Below are 22,464 nucleotides of genomic sequence, written 5' to 3' on the forward strand. Positions count from 1 at the left end.
TGATGTTGTTTGTTGGTCACATTCTACACTGTTGCTTTGTCTTTCTCTCACTTCATGTATTTGTGTGCAATCTAACTACCTTTTTTGTGTGTGCGTTTGTGTTGACTGCTTGTTCATCCAGAGAGGGCTATATGGAGAAGTGTGTTATGAACAACTACTTTGGCATTGGCTTGGATGCAAAGATCTCGCTGGAGTTTAACAACAAGCGAGAGGAGCATCCAGAGAAATGCAGGTGAGTCTCATTTCCAATGAACACAGCATATTTGTGTGGGTTTTTTTATAATTTCATTTTATTTGCTTTGTTTATACATAAACAAGCACATGAACTTTTGAACAGTCCTAAGCTGGCAGCGTTGGAGCAAATCTGCCTCTTTTGATAACTGAAGTTACTTACCAGTCAAGTATTCTCATTTTTTCAGTCTGTATGTGAGTTTTTCTATTTTCAGGACCTCTATTTCTATTTCCAATCACCAACTGTCTAGAACTGAGTGTTGCAGTCCTTAGCCAGTTTTAAGTTATCTTTTTTTGTGTGTGCTGCTAACAGGATAACCTTAAACAGGTGTTGGTCCTTGAATAAAGACAAGTAAATATGTCACCAAGAGCTGCCAAGATGCCATCCCAGAAGGTTTTATTTTCCCACGTGTCTAAAAAAAAAATTGTGAAAATGTGATCACTTAATCTTCTGCAAGGCTGTTGTACATTTATTTGTTTGCTTGTAATTTGGGGCATTACAAAATACAGAGTCTGACTTTTCCAGGCACATTCCCTCCATTTCAGTGATTGTGTTGCAGGTGATGTGTTGTCCACGTATTTGTGTGTTTTAAAGTTGAAGTGACACAACAGTCTTTTTCCTGCACACCGCCTCTGCACCTTCCCCACACAGGAGTCGTACCAAGAATATGATGTGGTACGGTGTTCTGGGCACTAAGGAGCTGCTGCAAAGAACCTACAAGAACCTGGAGCAGAAGGTCCAGCTGGAGGTGAGACATGGAGAAAATCAGGCATTTAAGGCTTTGGATTAAAAAAGAAACGAGAAAATTTTTAATTGAAAACACTGCATGTTACACACTTGCATTTCACCAGCGCTTAAATCTTTATAATCACTTAAATTACGCATGACAGAATAAGGAACACGTGACAAAAATTAGAGTTCACCTCTCCTTTTACTCACAAAGATTTTTATTTTTTTTAAAGTTAATAAAAAAAGTTTTAATATTAAAAAAAATTCTATTGTTTGTTATTATGTAAAAACATTTAGAGAATAACTGTCCTTAATAATATGCCCTTAAAAAAATTCCATGATTATGTGTATATTTGAACGAACTCCAGGTTTCTTAGGCAGTGACGATGTTGGTCTGGTAAGAGTAAAAACCACCCTGTTCTGTGAGATTGCTTATTTACACAGCCAGAAAACTGATAACGTGTAATAAAAAAAACACCAGTTTTTTTGTGTCAGTTTTTCAATGAAATAGTTCTGAAAGCTCAGTAAAGGCAGAAGCAAAAATGTGGTTAAATGTTTATAGAACCAGCAAACAGCCTTAATTTAGACACACAGAGTATATGTGGCTGTAGCTCAGGTGGTAGAGCGGGTCATCTATTGATTGGAAGGTTCGATCCCTGGCTTCCCCAGTCTGCATGCCAAACATCCTTGGGCAAGATACTAACCCCAAATTGCTCTCCGATGCATCCATTGGAGTGTGAATGTTACTTAGTAAGCACTTAGAAAAATGTGCTTGGGTGAATGTACAAGTTGTGTACAGCGCTTTGAGTGCTCAGAAAGAGTAGAAAAGCGCTATATAAGAACCAGTCCTTTTTTTTTTTTTTCACCATGTTCTCTTTTCTTTTGCTTTACTGGTCCAACTTAACTTTGTTATTTGGGTCTTTCCCAGTGTGATGGACAGTACATCCCACTGCCCAGCCTTCAAGGCATAGCAGTGTTGAACATTCCTAGCTACGCAGGCGGAACCAACTTCTGGGGCGGCACCAAGGAGGATGATGTAAGTACATTTACTGTTCTCAAGCTGTTCACTGTAATAAAACTGCTCTCTGTGTGATGTTCCATCCTACTTGGCATGGCCCTGGTAGGAAACTCAGATCATCTTTGAGGGATGAAAACAGGTGTGTTTTCCGCTCTGCTTGGAGCTTTTTTCTTTTTGTCTTCTTTTTCTTTTTGTCTTCTTTTTGTCTTCTCTGATATTACCTAAAGAATGACAGTGTGGACGCCTGTTTGACATGACCCCAATAGCCTGGATGTGCAGGGGGAAGGATGGCTAGAGAGACGTCTCTGCTTGTATGTTTAAGGCTCAGAGCACACTGGCTGAGGGATTAGAGTGTCAGTTTGCACACACTGCAGAGGGCTCACTCAGGGGTGTATGTGGGGGGGCACACACACACACACACACACACATATACAGCAATGTGCATGGGGTGTTATGTAACTGTTTTTGCTGGAGAGGAGGAAGCAGAAACAGAGACAGTATATACACGACTGCACAAACACAGGCACAGATTATCATCAGAGTTTTGCCTTTGTTTGGAATAAATCATTCATTTTGACACGTGGGAGTAAATATAGTTTTTTATACATATACATATATATGGAGAGAGAGAGAGAGAGAGAGAAGATAATATACATCTTAGTAATTGTAAAAGCTAATGATAAAATGACCGATCCTGCTAACACACAGATCAGTGCCCTCCCACTGGCTGTGTCCATCTAGTGGCTGGTGCCCCACAAGACAACTGAGAGGGTCACCTGATCGCTTTTCAGCAGTTTCTAAGTTTTTTTTGTTTGTTTGTTTGTTTGTTTTAGAAGTACAAATATGTGTAAAAGAAAATTCAGGAATAAATTTGACAATTTTTCATTTTTTTTTATTTATTTATTTATTTTTTACAACATACACATATGATCTACTCCTCAAAATCTTGGGGTCCCTTGGAAATTAAGTCTATTATTTTATGTTATATATAAGTGATGGATCAAAAATGTTGTCAAAACAATTAGATTTCTACGTTAGATCTACAGAGGCCTGTTTCAGCACCCCTCACTGCTGTGTCGCATTATGTTACCTTATATCCTACTAATGATCATTAGGCTTGGGATCTCTTTGTCTAGTCATGTTAGCACTGCTGACAGCAGTCATGTTCACTTAATCAGTCTGTCTAGTTGAGTTTCTGAAACTCGTCAGAGGTTTCTATTTTAAGGAATAAAGTTATTTTGTTATTTTAAGAAGTTGTGCGTGTATTATTCTCTTCACAAGTCCGCACAATCTCTCACTGTAATTAAAAAAAAGTCTGACGCTGAATTCATGTTCAAGTCTGCAAGCTAGAACATGAATTCATTGTCAGTGAGTTTCAGAAAAGAAGCCTCTTTCTTTGGCCCTTTTCAAACCTACACAGACGCTTAACCGACTAAATGAATTACTTCTTTCATCAGTATAACAGTTGTCAGCAGTGCTAACATGATTGAAAATACTTTTCTAATAATCTTTCAGCCTATAAATTGAATGTGCAGCTAACACGGTGTTCCACAGGAGCATGGGTGTGATAGTGTCTGAAAATGGGCCCCTATGGCAGTATGCTGCCTTTTGCACATGGCTCTGTGGACCTCCTTTACAGGTTGGGTTGCTTCATTTTGTAAACACTGTGAATAGATTTAGAGGTTTCATAGGGCAATTTTGGAAATCTACTTCATTTTCTCATTTTAAGGAAACGGTAAAATACAACTAAATCTATATTTCAACAATCCAGCTCAATGTTGGGATGGCTGGTGTGTTTGTGGAGCGTCAACTTGGAGCAACTAAATTACTACGATAACTAAAACAAGAAACTGAACACGTACATGCAAAACATGAAGATGAACATGAAAAAAACCTGAGCAATCGAAAGAAAACGCTGACCTGATATTACCTGACATGGAAACAACAGACAACCCAACAAAGAACAGAAGAAGTCAGAGGACTTAAATACACAGAAGGGTGATGAGAGAAGTGGAAACACCTGGGAAAACACAGCTGACACAAATGAACCTGACGCCACAGGGAACACAAGACACATAATAGAATGTAGACAAGACAACACAGTCAAAGCGTGTTGCTGGGTCTGAAATACACCGGGATGTCAATGTATTTCAGACCCAGCAACACGCTCAGACAGAAACTGGTTCACCCGAAAGACAAAACGCCAAAACACAGACTTAACAATGTGGTATATGCTGTACAGTGCAGTGAGGAATGCTCAGACCTCTACATTGGAGAGACCAAACAGCCACTTCACAAGCACATGGCACAACACAGAAGAGCCACCTCCACAGAACAAGACTCAGCAGTCCATCTGCATCTTAAGGATAAAGGACACTCTTTCGAGGATGCCAATGTTCACATTTTGCACAGAGAGGACAGATGGTTTGAAAGAGGAGTGAAAGAAGCCATCTATGTCCACTGTGAGCGACCATCTTTGAACAGAGGCGGGGGTTTACGACACCAACTCTCTGCCATCTATAATCCAGTTTTGAGATCCCTTCCCAGACGCCTTAATGCCCACTCACATCCTGGGCCATCTGACCTCAGGAATTCGCATGATAAGGTGGGGCCAAGTTTCACAATGAACACACCCGAAACTCTGGCTGATTGGGACCCACACCCAGTTTCACACCTTGGCTCAGGCGATTAGAGGATCATCAGGGGGTCCTTTGTCCCTCTGTGGGGGGAAACTCCCACTAGGTTTATATCTGGGACTCTCCACCATTTGACCTTAGAACTGAAGAAGCTTCTCGGATGAGAGGTGAAACGTCTTCAAGCAACTTAAAGAAGTCCAGACGCTTTTCTTTGCAAGCTCCTTTGACTACGATGACCTGGATGACTGAGAACCTTCACAGACACAAGACAACACAAGCTTGACAATGTAAGCACACAGACATTTACACATGACAGAGGACAGGAAAAGACTCATAAATCAGGAGACATAGAAGAACCATAAACTAGACTGGAACTCAACTAAACCATCCATCCATCCATTTTCTTCCGCTTATCCGGGGCCAGGTCGCGGGGTCAGCAGCCCAAGCAGAGAAGCCCAGACCTCCCTCTCCCCAGCCACCTCCTCCAGCTTATCCAGGGGAACACCAAGGCGTTCCCAGGCCAGCCAAGAGATATAAACTCTCCAGCGTGTCCTGGGTCTGCCCCGGGGCATCCTCCCAGTGGGACATGCCCGGAAAACCTTGCCCAGGAGGCATCCTTGTCGGATGCACGAACCACCTCAACTGGCTCCTTTCGATGTGGAGGAGCAGCGGCTCTACTCTGAGCCCCTCCCGAATGTTGTCTGGGGGCTTTTGCCCCCTGGTCGGGTCTCCCATGGCAAATTGGTCCTGGGTGAGGGACCAGACAAAGAGCGATTCAGAAAACCCCTATGAAAAGACCATCTAGGGAACAGTTTACCCTGCCTGGGATAGGGTTACCGGGGCCCCGCCCTGGAGCCAGGCCCAGCGAGGGTGCCCAAGTGCGAGCGTCTGGCGGCCGGGTCTTAGTCCATGGGGCCCGGCCAGGCACAGCCCGAAAAAGGGACATGGGCCCATCTTCCTGCAGGCCCACCACCCGCAGGTGGCACCGTAGGGGTCGGGTGCAATGTGAGCCGGGCGGAGGTCCTGGTGGATTGATCCCCGGCTACCAAGACTGGCAATTGGGACATGGAATGTTAACTAAACCCTAACTAATAATAATACCAGACCTGAACATTATCTCATTAGTAATCAAAAATACAAAATAACTCAACTACACCCTAAACTAAGAAAAACGCACAAATCTAACATAGGAAATCAACAGTACTAAATAAACTCGAGATGCTGGGTCACAGACAAACTGACCAGGCCCCTGATACTGGGTCTTTAACTGTCCCTTATTTTAAAACCACATCCTCGATGTAGCTCATAAACCTCCTCAGGTTGGCTGAGTCTGTAGTTTGTTTTAAAGGGCTGCTGAAAACAAATTTTTGAATATGTTAGCTTTTCTTTTATTTATGTTTATGTGGAATATTTACATAAATTTGAAATAGCGGCAACTGTATCCTTTTAGGATCCTTCCAGCTACATTACATTGACATAGATTTCATTATTGCCAAAATGTTTTTATGCAGATATTCTGTGCTCCATCTTTCGATGACAAGATCCTGGAAGTGGTTGCTGTTTTTGGGAGCATGCAAATGGCTGTGTCCAGAGTCATCAAATTGCAACACCACCGCATAGCACAGGTGAGCAGATGCGTTAAAACCGTATGAAGTGCAAATTGTGTCTCTGTGTCTGTACACTGTGTGATTCTAATCCAAGCGTCTTCCTCAATCAGTGTCGAACTGTGAAGATTACAATCCTGGGTGATGAGGGGGTTCCCATTCAGGTAGATGGTGAGGCCTGGATCCAACCGCCTGGAGTCATCAAGATCCAGCACAAGAACAGAGCACAGATGCTCACCAGAGACCGGGTGAGGAAGGGTGCTGCTGTTGCTGAGTGAAAAGCAATTTGTGTAGATATATATATATATCAGGGGTCGGCAAGCCACAGTTGGCACGCGAAGGGTTAACTGATGGCACGACCATAGCTGGACTGGCCATCGGGCATACCAGGCATTTGCTCGGTGGGCCGATGTTTTTTTTTTTTTGTAACGGTATAAACAATGAAAGGTGTTGGATTGGCCAGATGCTGGTCGGTGTGTAAAAATAACTCAGTTGTTTGGTGGTGGCTATAGCGGAGCTTCCACAGATTCAGTAAAATTAACAAGTGGTGGAGGCCAGCAGGTGGATGAGGGAGAGGGGAGGCAGGAGGAGGAGAGACCCGAGGCGGCCGCCGGTTCAAGTGTCAGGTGAACTGAACTTCAGGTAAGAAGTTATGACCTGCAGTCTATCTGGGTCAGATATAAACCAAGTTTAGGTGGAGTTTATTTTCATTGTGGTGACTTTTTACCATCAGTTACAATAACTATGCATGACGGAGTTTCTATACAGCTGGGTGGGTGCTATGATGTTACTGATAGTGAACTTTATTTTATTCATAAGGTTAGTTAGTAGAGTTGCCAACCGTCCCGTACAAACGGAATCGTCCCGCATTCAGAGAAATTATTACCCGTTTCGTGTTGAGCTGAGAAGGGACGCAGTTTGTCTAGGATGGAAAAAGACACAAAGGTGGATTTATTCTGTCGTTACGCTGCACAGCTGCCTCTTCTTCTCTCATCCTCCCTCTCCTGTTGCTACTTTAATCATGAAACTGATCAATGATCAGCTGATCGGCTTTTCTCTCGTGTTTGTTTATCGCCCACTTTGCGCCAGAAAGAGGAAACCAGCCGAGGTTGCGCTAAATAGCAGCACGTTTAAGCTTCATCAGCTGTTGTTAGAATTTATTTAATATTTATTTCTAGTATCAGCTGATGTTTGCTGGAGCCACAGCTGTAAAGCTGCTGGTCATGATGTCTGTTTAGATATGTGGTGAGAGGGAAACATGAAGATGAAACCAGGAGATGTCCTTACTGAATCATCAGAGCTGAACAGGTGATGGAGAAACAGGTTTACCTTTTAGGTGACATGAATGAGTTGAAGGGACGTTATGAACTGTTTCTGAGAGACAAATAACACCAGAAAGAGAAACCATAAGAAACACTTTCTTATTCTCATTTAAAATGTCTGGCTGTTATTAAATAATTATCTGAAGCTTACAACCAAAGTTTTTATCTGACATAAAATGTATAGAAATCATACATATACCAACAAGACAGTGTACATCACTGTCACAACAGTGTTTGTTTTCATTCAAAGGCTTTATGGCTTTAATACCTGGTGGGCCGGTCTCTAGTCAAAATGCCCGGGCTGTTTTTTTGTCCCAGTCCAGCCCTGGGCACGACACGCAGTGAATTAATCTGAGAAGGTGCATCAAAAAATAAATGGCCGCAGCAGCGGTGCACATCGTAAATCAGCTCGCAGCCTGGTTCTGCCGGAGGATTCTTCCTGTTAGAAGAGGGTTTTTCCTTCCCACTGTCACCAAAGTGCTGCTCATCGGGGGGTTTTCTCTGTATCTATGAAGCGCCTTGAGGCGACTTTTGTTGTGATTTGGCGCTATATAAATAAAATTGAATTGAATTGAATTGAATTAATTGGCTAAAAATAACTTAGCCTACTGGTGAGAGGGACGTTGTTAGCTTTCCACATTCCGACACTTCAAAAGCTTCAGGAGCTGTCCGCTCGGCACAGCATCAGCACCACGGAGATACATGGATACATCCGTAGACTCGAGACACAATGCACTTTTGGGCCTTTCAGGTGTATGGACCAATGTTTTATTTTCTGATCAAACCAGAAAGCTTTAATGAGCAGCTAGATTTGTCTCGCATTAACTGGTTGAGTTAATGCCAGTTAATGCAACATCGAAGCAGCTGGAATCCACAGCTGTGCATTTTCACCTGCTGGACATCACTACCTGACAAGTTTAACTGTCTTCAGAACATTGCAGAGGCCTTATTGACAGTATTTGGCTCTACATATCTGTGTGAGCAGATTTTCTCTCACATGAGTGTCCTCAGGCAGCCGTCTGAATGCTGGACACTCGGAGACCTGTGTCTCTGAGTGGGAGACCAGAGATCACATTAACATGTGTGTCTCTGTATTAACAGACATGCCATATTGGCTTAGTTTATTTTTCCTTATCATTGTTGTGAGGAGACCATAAATAGCATTTGTATTTTCTGTTGTACAGTCCATCTGCTGTTATGGATAAAAAGTGTCTTTTTTTGTTTCAAAATAGCTGATAACTATTCGCTGATAGCTGCCAACATCTGCAAACAAATATGATTCTATAAAGTGGTTCTATATATTGTGTAACTGTTAATATAGAGCGTTATTAAATTTATTGCTAATGCAATCATATGACACACTGACTTCTGAGGAAATTTTAAATGGCACTCGCCATCAGAAAGGTTGCCTACCCCTGATATATATATATATGTATATACTTATCTGTGTTTTCTTCAAAATTACCCCGCAGGCTTTTGAGAACACACTGAAGTCATGGGAGGACAAGCTCAAGTATGATAAGCCTCCTTTGCGACCTCACCTCTACCCTCAGCAGTCTGTGGATCTAGCCACAGAGGAGGAGGCAGGCCTGGTGCAGATGTGTGCCCGGGCTGCAGAAGAGCTCATTACAAGGTAAACTTGAATTGATGTGAATATCAGGTATCAGTCGCCGTGTGGACAGGCAGCTAAGCTCACTGACTGCGCTCTGTCTAATCACAGGATATGTGAGGCTGCAAAGACGAACGGGCTCTTAGAGCAGGAACTGGCTCACGCTGTTAATGCTGCATCACACGCCATCAACAAAACACACCCGAAGTTCCCCGAGGTGAGCTGGGTTTAGCCTGATTTTTGAGACATTGACATTGTCTTGAGAAAGTCTTTTACAACTCACTGTTCCATCCTTAAAACTGCCGTTTAAAATAATTAATTCTTGTAAAATAAAAATGACTTTTTCTTGCCATTAGAGGTCACTGAAGTCAAAGCTTACATTTAAGATGTACCACTTATTGTTTTAAGGAGACTAATGAGCACTGTTCCAGGTGCAATTTCTTGCTCTTGAGATATTTGAATCTTTAAAAGCTAGGCACTGTGTTTCAGACAAATCTTTTAAAATGTGGTATTTTCTGCCATATTTCAAAATGACAAAGTCAAGTACTTGAGTACTTGAGTCCAGTTTACAGCATCCACAGTTTTAGTTGAACTGCTGCTAAAAGTTAAGCTAAGTTTATTTCTTCATTGGCCATTAATATAATAATAAAAGTGCCCTTTAAGTAATTACTATATGTGGCAATGTGTGAATTTCCTCCATTGTTAATTGATGTTTTAAGGGTTGTTTAACTTGTTCTGATTCTGATTATAAGCACTTACTTTATATTATATTAAACCCCTGAAGAGAGGCTAAGCTACTAAAATAGCATCTAGAACTGTGTGAAATATGTGCACTCTGCTTCTGTTTTTCATGGTGTGTAACATTGAATTCTTTTTACAGAGCCTTACTCGGAACACAGCCATTGAGGTGGCCAGCACTATGAAGGCACTCCACAATGAGACCGAGTCTCTTCTGTTGGGCCGAGTCTCTCTGGTGAGTTATCATGGCTGAAATAGATTGTTTCAATCCTACTTTCTTTTTATATGTTTATGAAACAAAGACTTGAAGGCAGTGTACTTTAAAACTAGATTATTTCTAATGGTGAAAGAATCTTGGTGGAGGGGATCACAGACAGAAGTCTTGTTATGGAAAACAGCCCCTGGCTCACTTGCTCTGTGCCCTTCGTAAATACTTTCCTGATCAGTTTATAGTTTAAGTCACCAGTTTCTGGTCTTGCTGAATACAACATGATGTTGTTTTTGTAAGTCGTGGTGTCCACTGCAGCCAAGAAAGTCAAGTGGGCTATGCTTTAAGGCAGACCTGTTTTGTGATGAATTAGTCACTGGTCCTCTTAGGGTGCTGTGTAAAATATATACCTAGATCCATCTCTCGCTCATCTGGCATAGGGGGAATGCAAGAATGCTTACTCTGAGACTTCATAACAGGATTTTGCCATTTGCTGCTACATCCATCTTGTATTTACAGTCTGTGGTTTTATTATAACTTGGGGTCCTGATGTTAAGGTTGCATTATGGTGTGTTAAATTCACCTTGTTCTCTGTCATCCTTACAGCAACTGGACCCACCAGAGGAGGAGCAGCTGTCCAGCGCTCTGCAGAGCGTGGAGCTGGAACTTGGGAAACTGGGAGAAATCCCCTGGCTTTACCACATCCTGCAGCCCAATGATGAGGAGGTAAGCAGCCTCAGTAAATATGCGTTTGCATGCACATGCTCCATTGTGTGTGGTATCTTTGTAAAATAGAAGACATTAGGTACATTGTGTACTCCTGCAACTCAAAGCTAAAAGTGAACACTATGGAGTTATCTGCAATAACAGTGCCTTCAAATATGGTCACATTGTCACTGAAAGTACAAATATGAGCTTCAAATTTAACACACAAATCATTGTGCTGTTCTTGTCCATCCCTAGTATTCTGACAGGGAAAAATATTTGGAAAACAAAAACTCAGAACAACAAAAGCTAATTGGAGGCTGTCACTAAGTAACTTTCCCACCAGGACTGAAAGATAATAATAGTTTGTTATCGGTTTAAGCATAGTGTGCATACATATTAATACTTGTGGCTTAGATGACTGACTGATCAGTTACTGACCAGCTAAATCCAAAGTGTTCACACAGCTGTCTTGCAGCTGTCCTGTATGTCTTCAGTGTAGCATGGCTTCAGGTAACAGGAGAGTCGAGTAGCTAAATAAAAGGCTATAGGTTGACTGTGCTTATGTACCAGGATCACTCTCTGGGTTACGGCAAGAGGAACAGTCGCAGCAGCATGTTTCGCATAGTGCCCAAGTTCAAGAAGGAGAAGGCCACCAAGAAGACAAGCCCTCAATCAGGTAGGGCTGTGTCCACTTTTCCTCAGTACTGAGCAAACTGGAAAAACTCAGGATAAGGAATCAGTAAGTCCCTCCCATCTGCCTTGGGAGGGACTTACTTACCAGCTGCCTTATTTGTATTTACACTGTATAATTGTTTCCACCTCTTATTAAAAAGGATGATAACAATAAAATCATAGTAATTTTTGATTTGTTAATCATAACTTGAAGTTAGTTGAATTGAAAGGGTACAGATGTTATTTCACTTGCTATTCACTTGCTAAAGGCAAGCAAGATGTTTAGCGGGAAGTGGTACCATACTTTATTCTTCAGTAATGTAAAGCTGACCACTGCTCCATCACACACACAAGAACAGCTTGTTTCTGCCCAGAGTCATCACGGTTACCTTTCATGATGGTTATCTTGCCCCTCACTCCTGTTGTTTTTGAAGCCCATGCATAAATGTTGTACTCCATTGTCGTCCCCTAGTAGAAACACAAAGAATGTGTTTGAATGTGTTTGAGGTGTTAACATCCCACACCCTGACCATCAACTTGCATACTCCCCTCTTTTCATGCTCTTATCCAGCTGTCAGTATGTTTTCAGAAGGTACAAAGTCGGGAGAAGAACAAGTCTGTGCACCAAGGACACATGTGCAGAGATGGAAGAGTTCATATGAACACAAAAAAGAAAAACTGAGTAGAAAAGGCAATATAGGATTTGTAGATGAGGAGACAGTGAGATTACAATGTTGCTGTGTACAAATAAGTATACTGAGAAGCCCTTCCTTCTATCTGGGGCATTTTCCTGGGTAGTTGAGCTGTATTTCCTGCAGATTGCACAGGCTTCCGCCTCCCTTTACCTCCTACTTTTCTCTGTGTGCGCTGATATTGGTCAATGATGTGCATGCTCCCAGCCTGCCGTGAACGCCATTGGTCACTGCCTTGTTCTGACCAACCTTTGGCCTCTGTCCCACTCCTTCCTCATCTACCAGCTGCCGTCATTGTTCTTTCTCCTCCCTTCTTCTCTCTCTTCCCTTCCTCCCCTCCATCTCTCTCTTCAATGATTTACCACAATCTGTGTCCATTGGTGAGGTTGTGTGTGTGTGTTTGAAGACACATTCACAGAGTATATGTGGTTAAAAGAAGTGAGAGTGTGACAGTTTGTGGAATGTGGCAGTGCGTTTGCATACCTGTGAGGCACTCTGAGCCTCTCTCTGCTCTGCTCTGTGTGTGCATTTTTGTGCGTGTGTGTGCGTGTGCACACATGTGTGTGTGCGTGTACAGTGGAAAGATGGGGCACAGAGGAGGTGGGCATCTGGCTGGAACAGCTGAGTCTGGGGGAGTACAGAGACACCTTCATCCGACACGACATCCGAGGCTCAGAGCTGCTGCACCTGGAGAGGAGGGACCTGAAGGTACTCTCTCACTCACACACACATATACACACGCACACACACACACACACACTGGTACCCACTTGTTGTCACATCTCAGTGAATCTGTGTGAACCCCCTCCTCCAATCCAAAATCAACTCTTTCTCTCTGTACCCTCTTGGTGTGCTGCGTTTCTTTCGCTCTGTTAGATGTCTCCCTGTTTTTGCCACCTCTCGTGCTGCGCTGCATCGCTCTGCTTGGCTTTTACCGTCTGATCGTGGCTTGTTGAAAAAGACTTGCTGTAACCCACTAACACTGTATACCTGCTGAAAAGGGGGGGAAGCCTTCAGGTCAAGGAGGGGCTCGGTGTGGATAGACCAAACTGAGTTAGGCTTAGGGCAAAAGTGAGAAAAAAATGAATGCATATAGTGGCAGTCTTGAAAAAACTGTGTTGCAACATGAACGTGGAGCGAACAAAGGGAGCAGAAACATAGCCTTTCTAGGAACTGTTCGAAAGCTTGTACAGTGTCTACTGTCTTCAGTCGTATGCATATAAACACTTGTCAAACAAAACAGCTTGCAGTTTCAGATTATACTGTCAACGTGTATATCAGAACATGAGGACTAGAGCATTCTACTTTAAAACAATCTGTCAAAAAAAGTCAAAAGCACATTCTTTACTGTGTAACGTAAGTTAGAACATGACTGTGGTTTTTGATGCTATTTTCATAATACACTGTAGTGAAGTGTATAAGGCAACTCGTAATAATAATAATAATGTTGATCTGGGTTGTGTAATATCCACTGAACCTCCAGGTAACGATCTTAAAATAGAAGGACACTGGAAGCCAAGCACAGGTGCACAAGAAGACAAACTTGAAGTTATTATGAACCACATTTAAATCAAGTATGGACTTTTTTTCCCTCAATCTTCTCAGTTGCACAGTTAATGCTTCGTGGGGTTTTTTGTGCTCAGATGAAAACTGATGATGAGGGTGTTTTTATCCTAGAGACCACTCCCATAAAAATACAAATGTTTCATCATAGGGTAAAGGTTATCACTCAGAATAATTTTGATTTGACATTTCAGTGACTCTTTTCTCTACACAGAGAGGTGGACATAAACCAATAGCATCAAAATACCCCCCACACCATATCAGGTCAAGGTTTAAGGTTATTTTCCTTTGATTTCTCGACCATCTCTTTACACACGTTAAGCTGAAACACTGGTAAGCAACAACTATGTATCTTTAGATATCCTATAATAATTGGCTGATATTTGCACTGATAATATATCTGTGATAAGCTGGTATTGCCAAGTAAAATCAATCTACCTGTTTGATTTGTTAAAAATATCAGTACAAGAAAATTGAATACCATTGTTTATGCAAACACACACAAGATACCCAGGTTCACATTTGTATGGCAATATACTTGTGTTCGTTCTATATCTGTGCCCCTCATTTCATTGTCTTACAATTTATCACTCAGTCATACTGTGGCTAGCTGTCTATGTTGCTTGGTAGTTTATATTTGAATGGATAAAAGTACAGATTCAGTGACTGATATATATTGTTTATTGATATACATTGATTGTTTTGAGTCATTTAAAGGCCAACCGACTCTGATTCCTTTGTCGTACATACATATTTGCTAGTTGTTTGAGCCTCCAAGTCTGAGGCCATGGAAGAGGATGGAGTGCTGACTCTGGGTCAGGGAGGAGTCACCGCCCCACAGTTTAAGCATCTCAGGTTCTTGTTCACAAGTGAGGGGAGAGTGGAGCTGGAGACTGATAGATGTATTGGTGCCACGTCTGCAGTAATGCAACGCTGTACCAGTTTGTTGTGGTGAAGAGAGAGCTGAGCGTATAAGCAAAACTGTCAGTTTGCTTGTTGATTGTCTTCCCCAGCTTCCCCTATGGCCATGTGCTCTGGGTAGTGACAAGGCTTTTCTGGGAAGAGGCCCTAGGGACAGACCCTAGACAGCTGTCCCCCCTCCCATTCTGCCTCCCGTTTGAGCTGGAGGAGTTGTTATGGTTTGTTATGGTTAGAAAACATAACAAATTGCCGATGCTTGTTGCATCTAATAAGATCAGAAAAGACAAGGTTACATTTTGGTTTACTAATTTGAAGCCTTGGGTTTTTTTCCAGGTCTTTTAAAATTACTCATAACATATTTGTAGCTAATTTTGTAGCTAATAAGCTAACAATAGTACTAGTGCTAGTAAGCTAGGTTTGGGAGCATACTGAAACTAATGTGATTATGATATTTATTTGGATTTTAGGTTTTCACTAGTTGACTTCAGGCTTTAAATGAACATACTTACCGGGGAATTTGAACAGTCAAACATGAACTGAACATCTGAGGGTTGGATCTTTATGAAAATCTGAAGACACTGGAGGCAACTTCTTTATTAAAAGCTATCCACCTTTTTTTTATTTGGTTGCTCTATATCGTATCATTACAGACAATATTAATGCCATATGATGTATTGAAGCTGTTGTGCTTAGTGATAGATACTGGCAATTGAGAGCTCATTTTCTCAGAGACTTTTCTAAAATCAGTTTTCCTCTCCCTTCAACAAGAGGGATTTAAGTCTGTATTATACAGTCTATGGCTTTTAGCTGCCAAAGCAATAGATCATTTTCACAGAAGGTGCTGACCAAAACCAGAGCAAAAAATATGGCAAGTTAACCATCGAACCATTTTCACAGTCTTAGTTTGGTACATTAGTATCTATTCATTAACACATTGCTCATGATGTCAGTGGAAATTTATATTCAGTTTACATTTTTCTGCAAATGATAACTATATATATCATAATTTATCTCAAATGTGACATGAATGGCAGCCCACCTTATAGCTTTTAGTAGCTTCTAAAGAAAATTTGATTAAAGATATATTTCTGTGGACATGATTTGCCTAAATATTCCTAAGATATATTTGTTAGATCACTATGAAATGTTTTAATTATTAATATTTTATAGTTTTGACACTATTAATACTGATTTCTCCCACTATAGATTATGAAGCAACCTGGTGTGTAGCCTTTAAACGTTTGATTTCTAGTGCTGTTCATACCAGACTGTTTATATCACCCACTCGACATTTATTTATGATGGTGTGAAACAGACCTCTCTCAGCGTGTTTTTAATTCCTGTCTTTGTTGGCCCTCAGGATCTGGGGATATCGAAAGTGGGTCATATGAAGAGAATTCTCCAGGGAACTAAAGACCTGGCCAAGGCCTCCATGATTGACCTCTAACCCAGGAGCAAACGCTACCAGAAAGGGGAAACTTGCATTCCTCCTGACTTAGTGGAAGTGTTTGGGAGCACCATAGGCAGTGGCGGAAGAGATATGTATTGAAGGAGAGATGGATATTTGATCCCTCTGCTGAGAAAGTCTGTGTGATGTCGTGATCAAGATACATGTGCGTGTGTTTGTTTGTTCTTTGGTGCCAAAATGACAATCGAGAACGCTGATGGAAGTCACACACACAAAAAAGCCATTTCTTATTTAATAACCATTCATAGCACATAATCAGGTATGCAACTAACCTTACTGTTGACAGCTTGTTGTCTGAGTTGTGATAACAAACTAGTAGCAAAACTAAGACTTCCATAGGTGTGGGGTTCTGCTTCAGTTGAGTCTGTGTAAAAAATGTATTTGCTGGCTCTCTGCCTCACATTACAGAGCTGCACATGCAGAACAGAATAATCTGGACCATGCAGGTGGTTGTCTGGAAGCTTTGTTTGAAAACAGTGGGATAATGTTGCATGCTATGCTTGCTCAACCTTAGATGTGTTTAATTGCATGATTAGTGTCTTGATTTTTTTTGTGTGTATGCGTGTGTGTGTGGGTGTGTGTGTCTGTGTGTGTGTGTGCAAAATGACACTTGAACAAGTTTTACATAACTTAAGTATTATAATGCCATTTGTTACTACTGAAAACATCATTTTTGGTCTAAATCCAACTTTTTATTCTAGCTTTAAATTATTTTGTTTGCATGATAATGACATGTTTAAAAGGTTTCTGTCAAGTGCCATATTTTGAGTCATTTCGTGTAAGACGTGCTTTAATGGTAGACATCGTAAGAAATCTTTAAACAAGTTATCGATGAGTTATGATTATATGAAATTAATAAGTTGACACGTTCTCTGTGGATGTGAAAAATCTGTACCAAAGTGAATGTCGAAGAAATCATCAGACAGTTTTGTCTTTATTTAATAAGCCAGTAGGTTTTAAGTCTTAATTTCATTTTAGGTGGGAAAAAGCTGTATTAGTCAGGAAGAGAGTAAAACTGTTGGTCAGACGCCAACCACCTATACTATAGGGTTGTAGAGATTTTTTAAAGGAATTCTTAAACAGGCACTTTCTACTTCTTGCTTCATGCAAGTGCAAATCCTCATATCATTGCATAGAGTTAACAGTTCACCTCAACTTTTTACCTTTTGGCAACTTAATACAGTATTTAACACTATTGAGGAGTTAGATATGAGTTTTGAATAGAGCAGTTGATCTGCAGTCTGCTTAACATTGTTCAAGTGCAGCTTTTTCAGTTTTTTTCTCCTTCAAATTCCAAGTGAGACTTTGCTAGAATGCTACTTCTAATTGTTAGTTTCATTTAAGACTGGTGGCATTACAGGGTATATTTCTATATGTGATGCTAAGTTTGTATATAATTATGCACTGTATATACAGTAAACCAGTGTATGCAAACAATGTTTGTAAGTGTAATCTGATGCATTTGTAGACATGGCATGCATTGTCGACAGCCCACACATTCGATTGTGTACATTACACCATACCAGTTGTTGTTGATTTTGTTCTAATCTCTTGTACATGATGATGCTGTTGTATTCTAATGATGGTGCAATATTTTAATCTCTTGTTTTGATACTGTCTCTGAAACTTTCCAAACATGATGTTCCTCGGTGGGTAAAAAAAAACACCACAGAAAAACCTTGTAAACGTTCTTTTGTACTCTTCCTCGAGGTTTGAGGATTTTCAAAGTTAGACCCAGAGACAGACAGACAGCTTTTTACTCCAGATTTCTTCCAGGGGTTCAGTAGTTTATAGTTTTGCTCCTTTGTGCTTCCAAGATGATACACTAAAGTAGGACTGTGCCAGCGAATGGGAGAGATTAGGCAGGCATGACTGTTGTGTTCACTTCATGTATCCTGTTGTAACGTGTGCATTCAAGTGTGTGTACTACAACAGTGGCATATTGTACAGTTGTATACTTTTCATTGCCAGCTAATTTTACAGTATAATTGAAAATTTTGCCACACCCATAGACTAATATGCCACCCTAGCAGAATGTGAACGAAACTTTGGAATTGTGTGTTCCCTCCACCAGGGGGCAATCTATCACATCTCACACCTCTACAGGCCTGGATTACACCATTAAACTGCATTATCTTCCAGCTCCTTATGCTGACAATCAGGTGCTCATTGGCATAAATAAAGTTACAGTCCAATTTGAGTTTTTATCATTCAGTGTTCATAAAACTACAAATTTGTCAGACCTTCCCATCTTTTTAGTCTCATATGCCTTTTATCCATTAAATAGATGAGACTAATGACAGTTAGCCTTTTGTAAACCAGAACCCTTTGTTATAGAAGCCTTTCTGTTAGTATGTGCTTTATACAGTGCTAGGGTGCTCTACGCTGCTTCTTTGCTGCAGCGCTCTTGAAGTTTGGCCTCACATCCATGTACTCTCATCACGCCAGTCACCAAACGCAAGTTGTGAATGATGCTGTTGCAGTTCATGAGCTGTGTCTGTCTGCATTAATGGCGTCTGCATGTCCAGGGTGTCTGCCAGGTTCTGTTAATCTGAAGCATTTTGGCCCCAGGCTCCAGCTTGACCTTGCCATATACAGTGGAAGTTGCCACCTTTCTCCCTTGCTGTGTTTTCCAGTGGTCTGTAAATAATGCTGCAAACTGCCTGGTTTTCAAAAACCAATGAAACCCATGCAAGGATCTCTAAAAGATGGATTTAACACTTGGTGTGGTTATCGAAGCGTTGGGAGAAAAGTGAGTTTCATTTGTTTACATTATGTTTACAATGGCACAGTTTTACTTTTTAAGGAGATATATGTAGGTATAGACAATATTTGCATATTTATTGCCTAAGGTTAAATGATATGATGTGTATTGTGTTTTCACATTTGGAATATAATGTTACAGTTGTCACCTGTATTACTATCTGGATGATTTTGGTAAAGTAGTTGATCATTTTTATGACTACTAAGTGACTGTTTTCTGTGCCTTTTTATGGTTAGAATGCATGGTTAACTATTTATTACAATTTGGAGTCACTGAGATGTGTATTTTTGTATTCTGAATAAATAAATGGTTCAGCTTTTGTTGTACATTTTTAAGGTGCCTTGAAACAGGCTACCTATTCATATCTCTCTTCTTCAATAAAATCGGATACATATGCAATCTGACAGGCTCTTCTTTTTTCATTAACACTTTAAACAAAAGGATTGTGTCTTATAATTTCAAAATATGTCGAGAAAATGGAACACGTTAGTGCCATTCTATCTCCTTTAATGCAACACAGCCCTTTTTAAATGGGGTGGCACGAAGGTGGTGACCAGAAAATGTATATCAGCCATTAATTTTTCTTAGACAAGAACAACAAAACATACTCAAATTTCCTAAATAAACTGGCTGGTTTGTTTACTCTTTTATGCTCTCTCTGCTTTGATCAGCTTGTTTGTTGTTTTTGTGGCATTCCAAACAGGTGTTTTGCCAATGGGAACGTTTCAAAGTGCCCTCTGGTGGGCAAACTATGCATTGTTAACACTCATAACTTTTTAATTTTTCAAATGTATTTTGCGACTGTTGTACATGGCACCAGATACACTGGTACATGTCTGCTGATAATACTATTCAGCTTAAATCAGTCAAGTTCTCAACAATAGAAGAAAAAAGTGACTGAAGTTTTGAGTCCAGTCTGAAACCTGAACATTTATCTCAAATGGATTACTTGCACATACACTACACTCATTATTTGAAACGTTGGTTGCGTTTAACAGGAGCATCCAACACTGGAACAGTATACAGGTGTGCCACAGAAAATTTAAAAGGGGTAAATTTGAATATATCCAGGCACATACAAACAACAATGCCTACAAAGACATTTTCTATTTTCATTTTGATAATTGTGACCTGCAGTACAGAAAATAAAGCAAATAAAATCATATCAATCATATCAGAGTTTGAATAAATTACTGTTCAAATAGTATGACTACAATACATCTCTTATTGTAGGTCAGTACACACAACCACAGTCATGGGGAAGACCAGTTGTGGTTATCCAGATGATCATCAACAGGGCTGCAGAACATCACTGCTAAAAAAGTTGCCTGTTTGCAGAGAGCTGTATTAATCAATTTTCCTCGTTGGAAGTGAAAAGTGTGGTAGTAAAAGGCGCACAAGCAACTGGGATGACCAGGAGTAAAACCTTCGGTTGTTACATTCCTAATATCACAATATAACTGGAGACATTATAAGCATCTTTCCTGGGCTAAGAAAAAAAAAAGAACCACACTGTTGCACTCTGGTCCTAGTCCACTTTTCAGATGAAAGTAAATGTTGCATTTCATTTAGAAATCAGCATCCAAGAGTCAGGAAGGAAAGAGGAACAGTGGAGAGTGTTTGAAGTCCAGTGTGAAGTTTCCACATGCTAATTTGGGGGGTCAGCAGCTGTTGTTGCTGCTTTTGGTCCAAAGTCAGTGCTGCTGTTTACCAGGAAGGGAACTTCATGATGCTATCTACTGACAAGCTTCATGGAGACGTCCATTTCTTTTTCCAGCAGAATTTAGCTCCTGCCCACAGTTCCTAAACTACTACTTAATGGTTTGCAAACCATGTTACTGTTGTGCTCTGACCCGACCTGTGTGTGGTAGATGACAAACACAGATGAGTTGATGTTTGCTATCAAAGCAACCTTAGCTTGAGATGATGATGACTGTAGCAACAGGTTAGCAGGTCTGTTTGCTGTAAGCCCACAGTATCTCAACATAACACAGCCGGTGGGCCTAGAATTCCACCTGTTAACACCCCAAACCTTTCCAAGTGAAGCTAATTTTTGCTAATATGTTTTGGGAATTTACACTTTACAGTTTCTCTGTTGTGCTGTGAGATTAATCACTCGTGTCAAACAAAAGAATAGCTACATTGTGACTTCAGACTTTTGTGGCATTTAGAGAACTATTTTATACGACCAGACCCCCGAGCATTTCCTTCCGCATCCACTCTTATGATTAGACTTTTCTTTACTGAGATATTCTCTCTTTGTAGTATTGCTGTAGCTCACTTCTACTTTTCTGCTTAAAATTCCTCCTGATATTTATTTTTATCCCAAGAAGCTAAAACCAACAGAAAGACTGTCCAGCTATATTATTGGTGTTGATGTTCACATGATAAGTAAAGGTATCCAGAACGATGAAGGGTGGGTGGTCAAACAAGAAGGCAATATATATCTATGCCAGGTATATGTCAAAATCGGTTTGCTATGATGATGCATTTTATTGTTATTGTTGTTGTTTTTAAATAATACTCAGTGTATGTGTGTGTGTGCGCGCCTGTGTTTTCATTGTTCTGTCTTCAGCGGCAGTGCGACACATATATTTTTTTTCGGTGTGCGATTGATTATGCCTCATTCTTGTTTTCATGGGAAGAACGGCAGCACGCAGTAGATGGGGATTTCGAGTCAGGTTTAGGAGCTGTCTAAATTAATCTGTAATTTGCCTGAACTCCTCCCGGTGACTTTTGGGCTGTGTTTTGGCGATTGGGAAGAATTGACATAGTTATGGTATTTAATCACAGAGGTCCTAAACACTGCTGTGCTCAGTGTGACTTGAAAGTTCACGTTTTCATTTTGTGGTCGGAAGAGTTCCAAACGGGTGAATCGTTTACGAATCGCGCATCAAACACAGCGGCTACCGTCAGCGCTGCTGGAGTCCGACACTGAGCGAAGAGGTAAAAATGACTTACTAATAGCAATTGCGACGTATATGCTAAACGAAAAATGACCACAAACTGCTGCCGGTTTATCTGGATGTGTCGTAGCGCTGTCATTAGCTTGGTGGCTAGGTGCTAGCTGGCAACGTTAAGGTGACAACAGACCGAGCGGACCGCGGCCTGGTTCTGCTGCTAACATAGTGATTGACAGCCTGTCAACTAACAAAGAGGTTTATTTTGCTGTGGTCGACAGTCTTTTTAAGTGTGCCCAAGGTTTGTTGTGTACTCTGTATGTCTATGTATAATGTGCCTTTGCTAGCTAGCTGGTTAGGCGTTTGTGTGTTCTGGCCATGATTTCACAGAGCCTGAGTAGTCGTGAATCAGCCTCAGCATCCACGGTGTGTGGCTCTTCTGCGGCCTGCTGCTGCGGGGGGTACCAGCCCCGCGAACTGTAAATTAGCCAGCTTTCTTCCTCCAAAGCACCCCAATGCTTTTTTACGTCTATTAAAAATCTAGCAGTGTTTACAGGCATTTATTCATCCATAAAGACGACAAGCATGCAGTGTTCAGGGGGAGTTGTCAATGCCAACAAGTCATGTTATGCGAAATGTTTACATGTAAATGGTTCGAATAGCAGTTAACATGCAGATCA

General features: G+C 41.0%; 2 protein-coding genes across 15 annotated transcripts in view; both read left to right on the forward strand.

The window, feature by feature from the left end:
• Positions 1-19,283, forward strand: part of dgkh (diacylglycerol kinase, eta) — an 80,264-nt gene extending 60,981 nt beyond the window's left edge. For 7 of the 10 annotated variants that reach the window (XM_085248460.1, XM_085248451.1, XM_085248453.1 and 4 more), the window contains 12 exons: positions 122-232; positions 884-980; positions 1,890-1,997; positions 6,127-6,240; positions 6,333-6,467; positions 9,014-9,174; positions 9,262-9,367; positions 10,031-10,123; positions 10,703-10,822; positions 11,375-11,480; positions 12,746-12,876; positions 16,013-19,283. In XM_085248460.1, coding sequence (XP_085104586.1) covers positions 122-232; positions 884-980; positions 1,890-1,997; positions 6,127-6,240; positions 6,333-6,467; positions 9,014-9,174; positions 9,262-9,367; positions 10,031-10,123; positions 10,703-10,822; positions 11,375-11,480; positions 12,746-12,876; positions 16,013-16,099 — 1,369 coding nt within the window. In that variant the 3' untranslated portion in view covers positions 16,100-19,283. Of the gene's footprint in view, positions 1-121; positions 233-883; positions 981-1,889; positions 1,998-6,126; positions 6,241-6,332; positions 6,468-9,013; positions 9,175-9,261; positions 9,368-10,030; positions 10,124-10,702; positions 10,823-11,352; positions 11,481-12,745; positions 12,877-16,012 lie in introns of all 10 variants that reach the window. The other 3 variants (XM_085248452.1, XM_085248455.1, XM_085248454.1) reach the window with 3 other exon arrangements.
• Positions 19,284-21,536: 2,253 nt separating this feature from the next.
• The window catches only part of akap11 (A kinase (PRKA) anchor protein 11), a 28,690-nt gene continuing 27,762 nt past the window's right edge, over positions 21,537-22,464 (forward strand). For 2 of the 5 annotated variants that reach the window (XM_085248549.1, XM_085248552.1), the window contains exon 1: positions 21,538-21,830. The gene's annotated coding sequence lies outside the window, so the exon portion shown is untranslated. Of the gene's footprint in view, positions 21,831-21,893; positions 22,086-22,464 lie in introns of those variants that run through there. The other 3 variants (XM_085248553.1, XM_085248551.1, XM_085248550.1) reach the window with 3 other exon arrangements.

Source organism: Mchenga conophoros, linkage group LG16 (assembly GCF_057382185.1).
Source record: "Mchenga conophoros isolate Kocher_MC1m ecotype Shallow Benthic linkage group LG16, M_conophoros_male_GT1.1, whole genome shotgun sequence".
In the NCBI taxonomy this organism is placed as follows: domain Eukaryota; kingdom Metazoa; phylum Chordata; class Actinopteri; order Cichliformes; family Cichlidae; genus Mchenga; species Mchenga conophoros.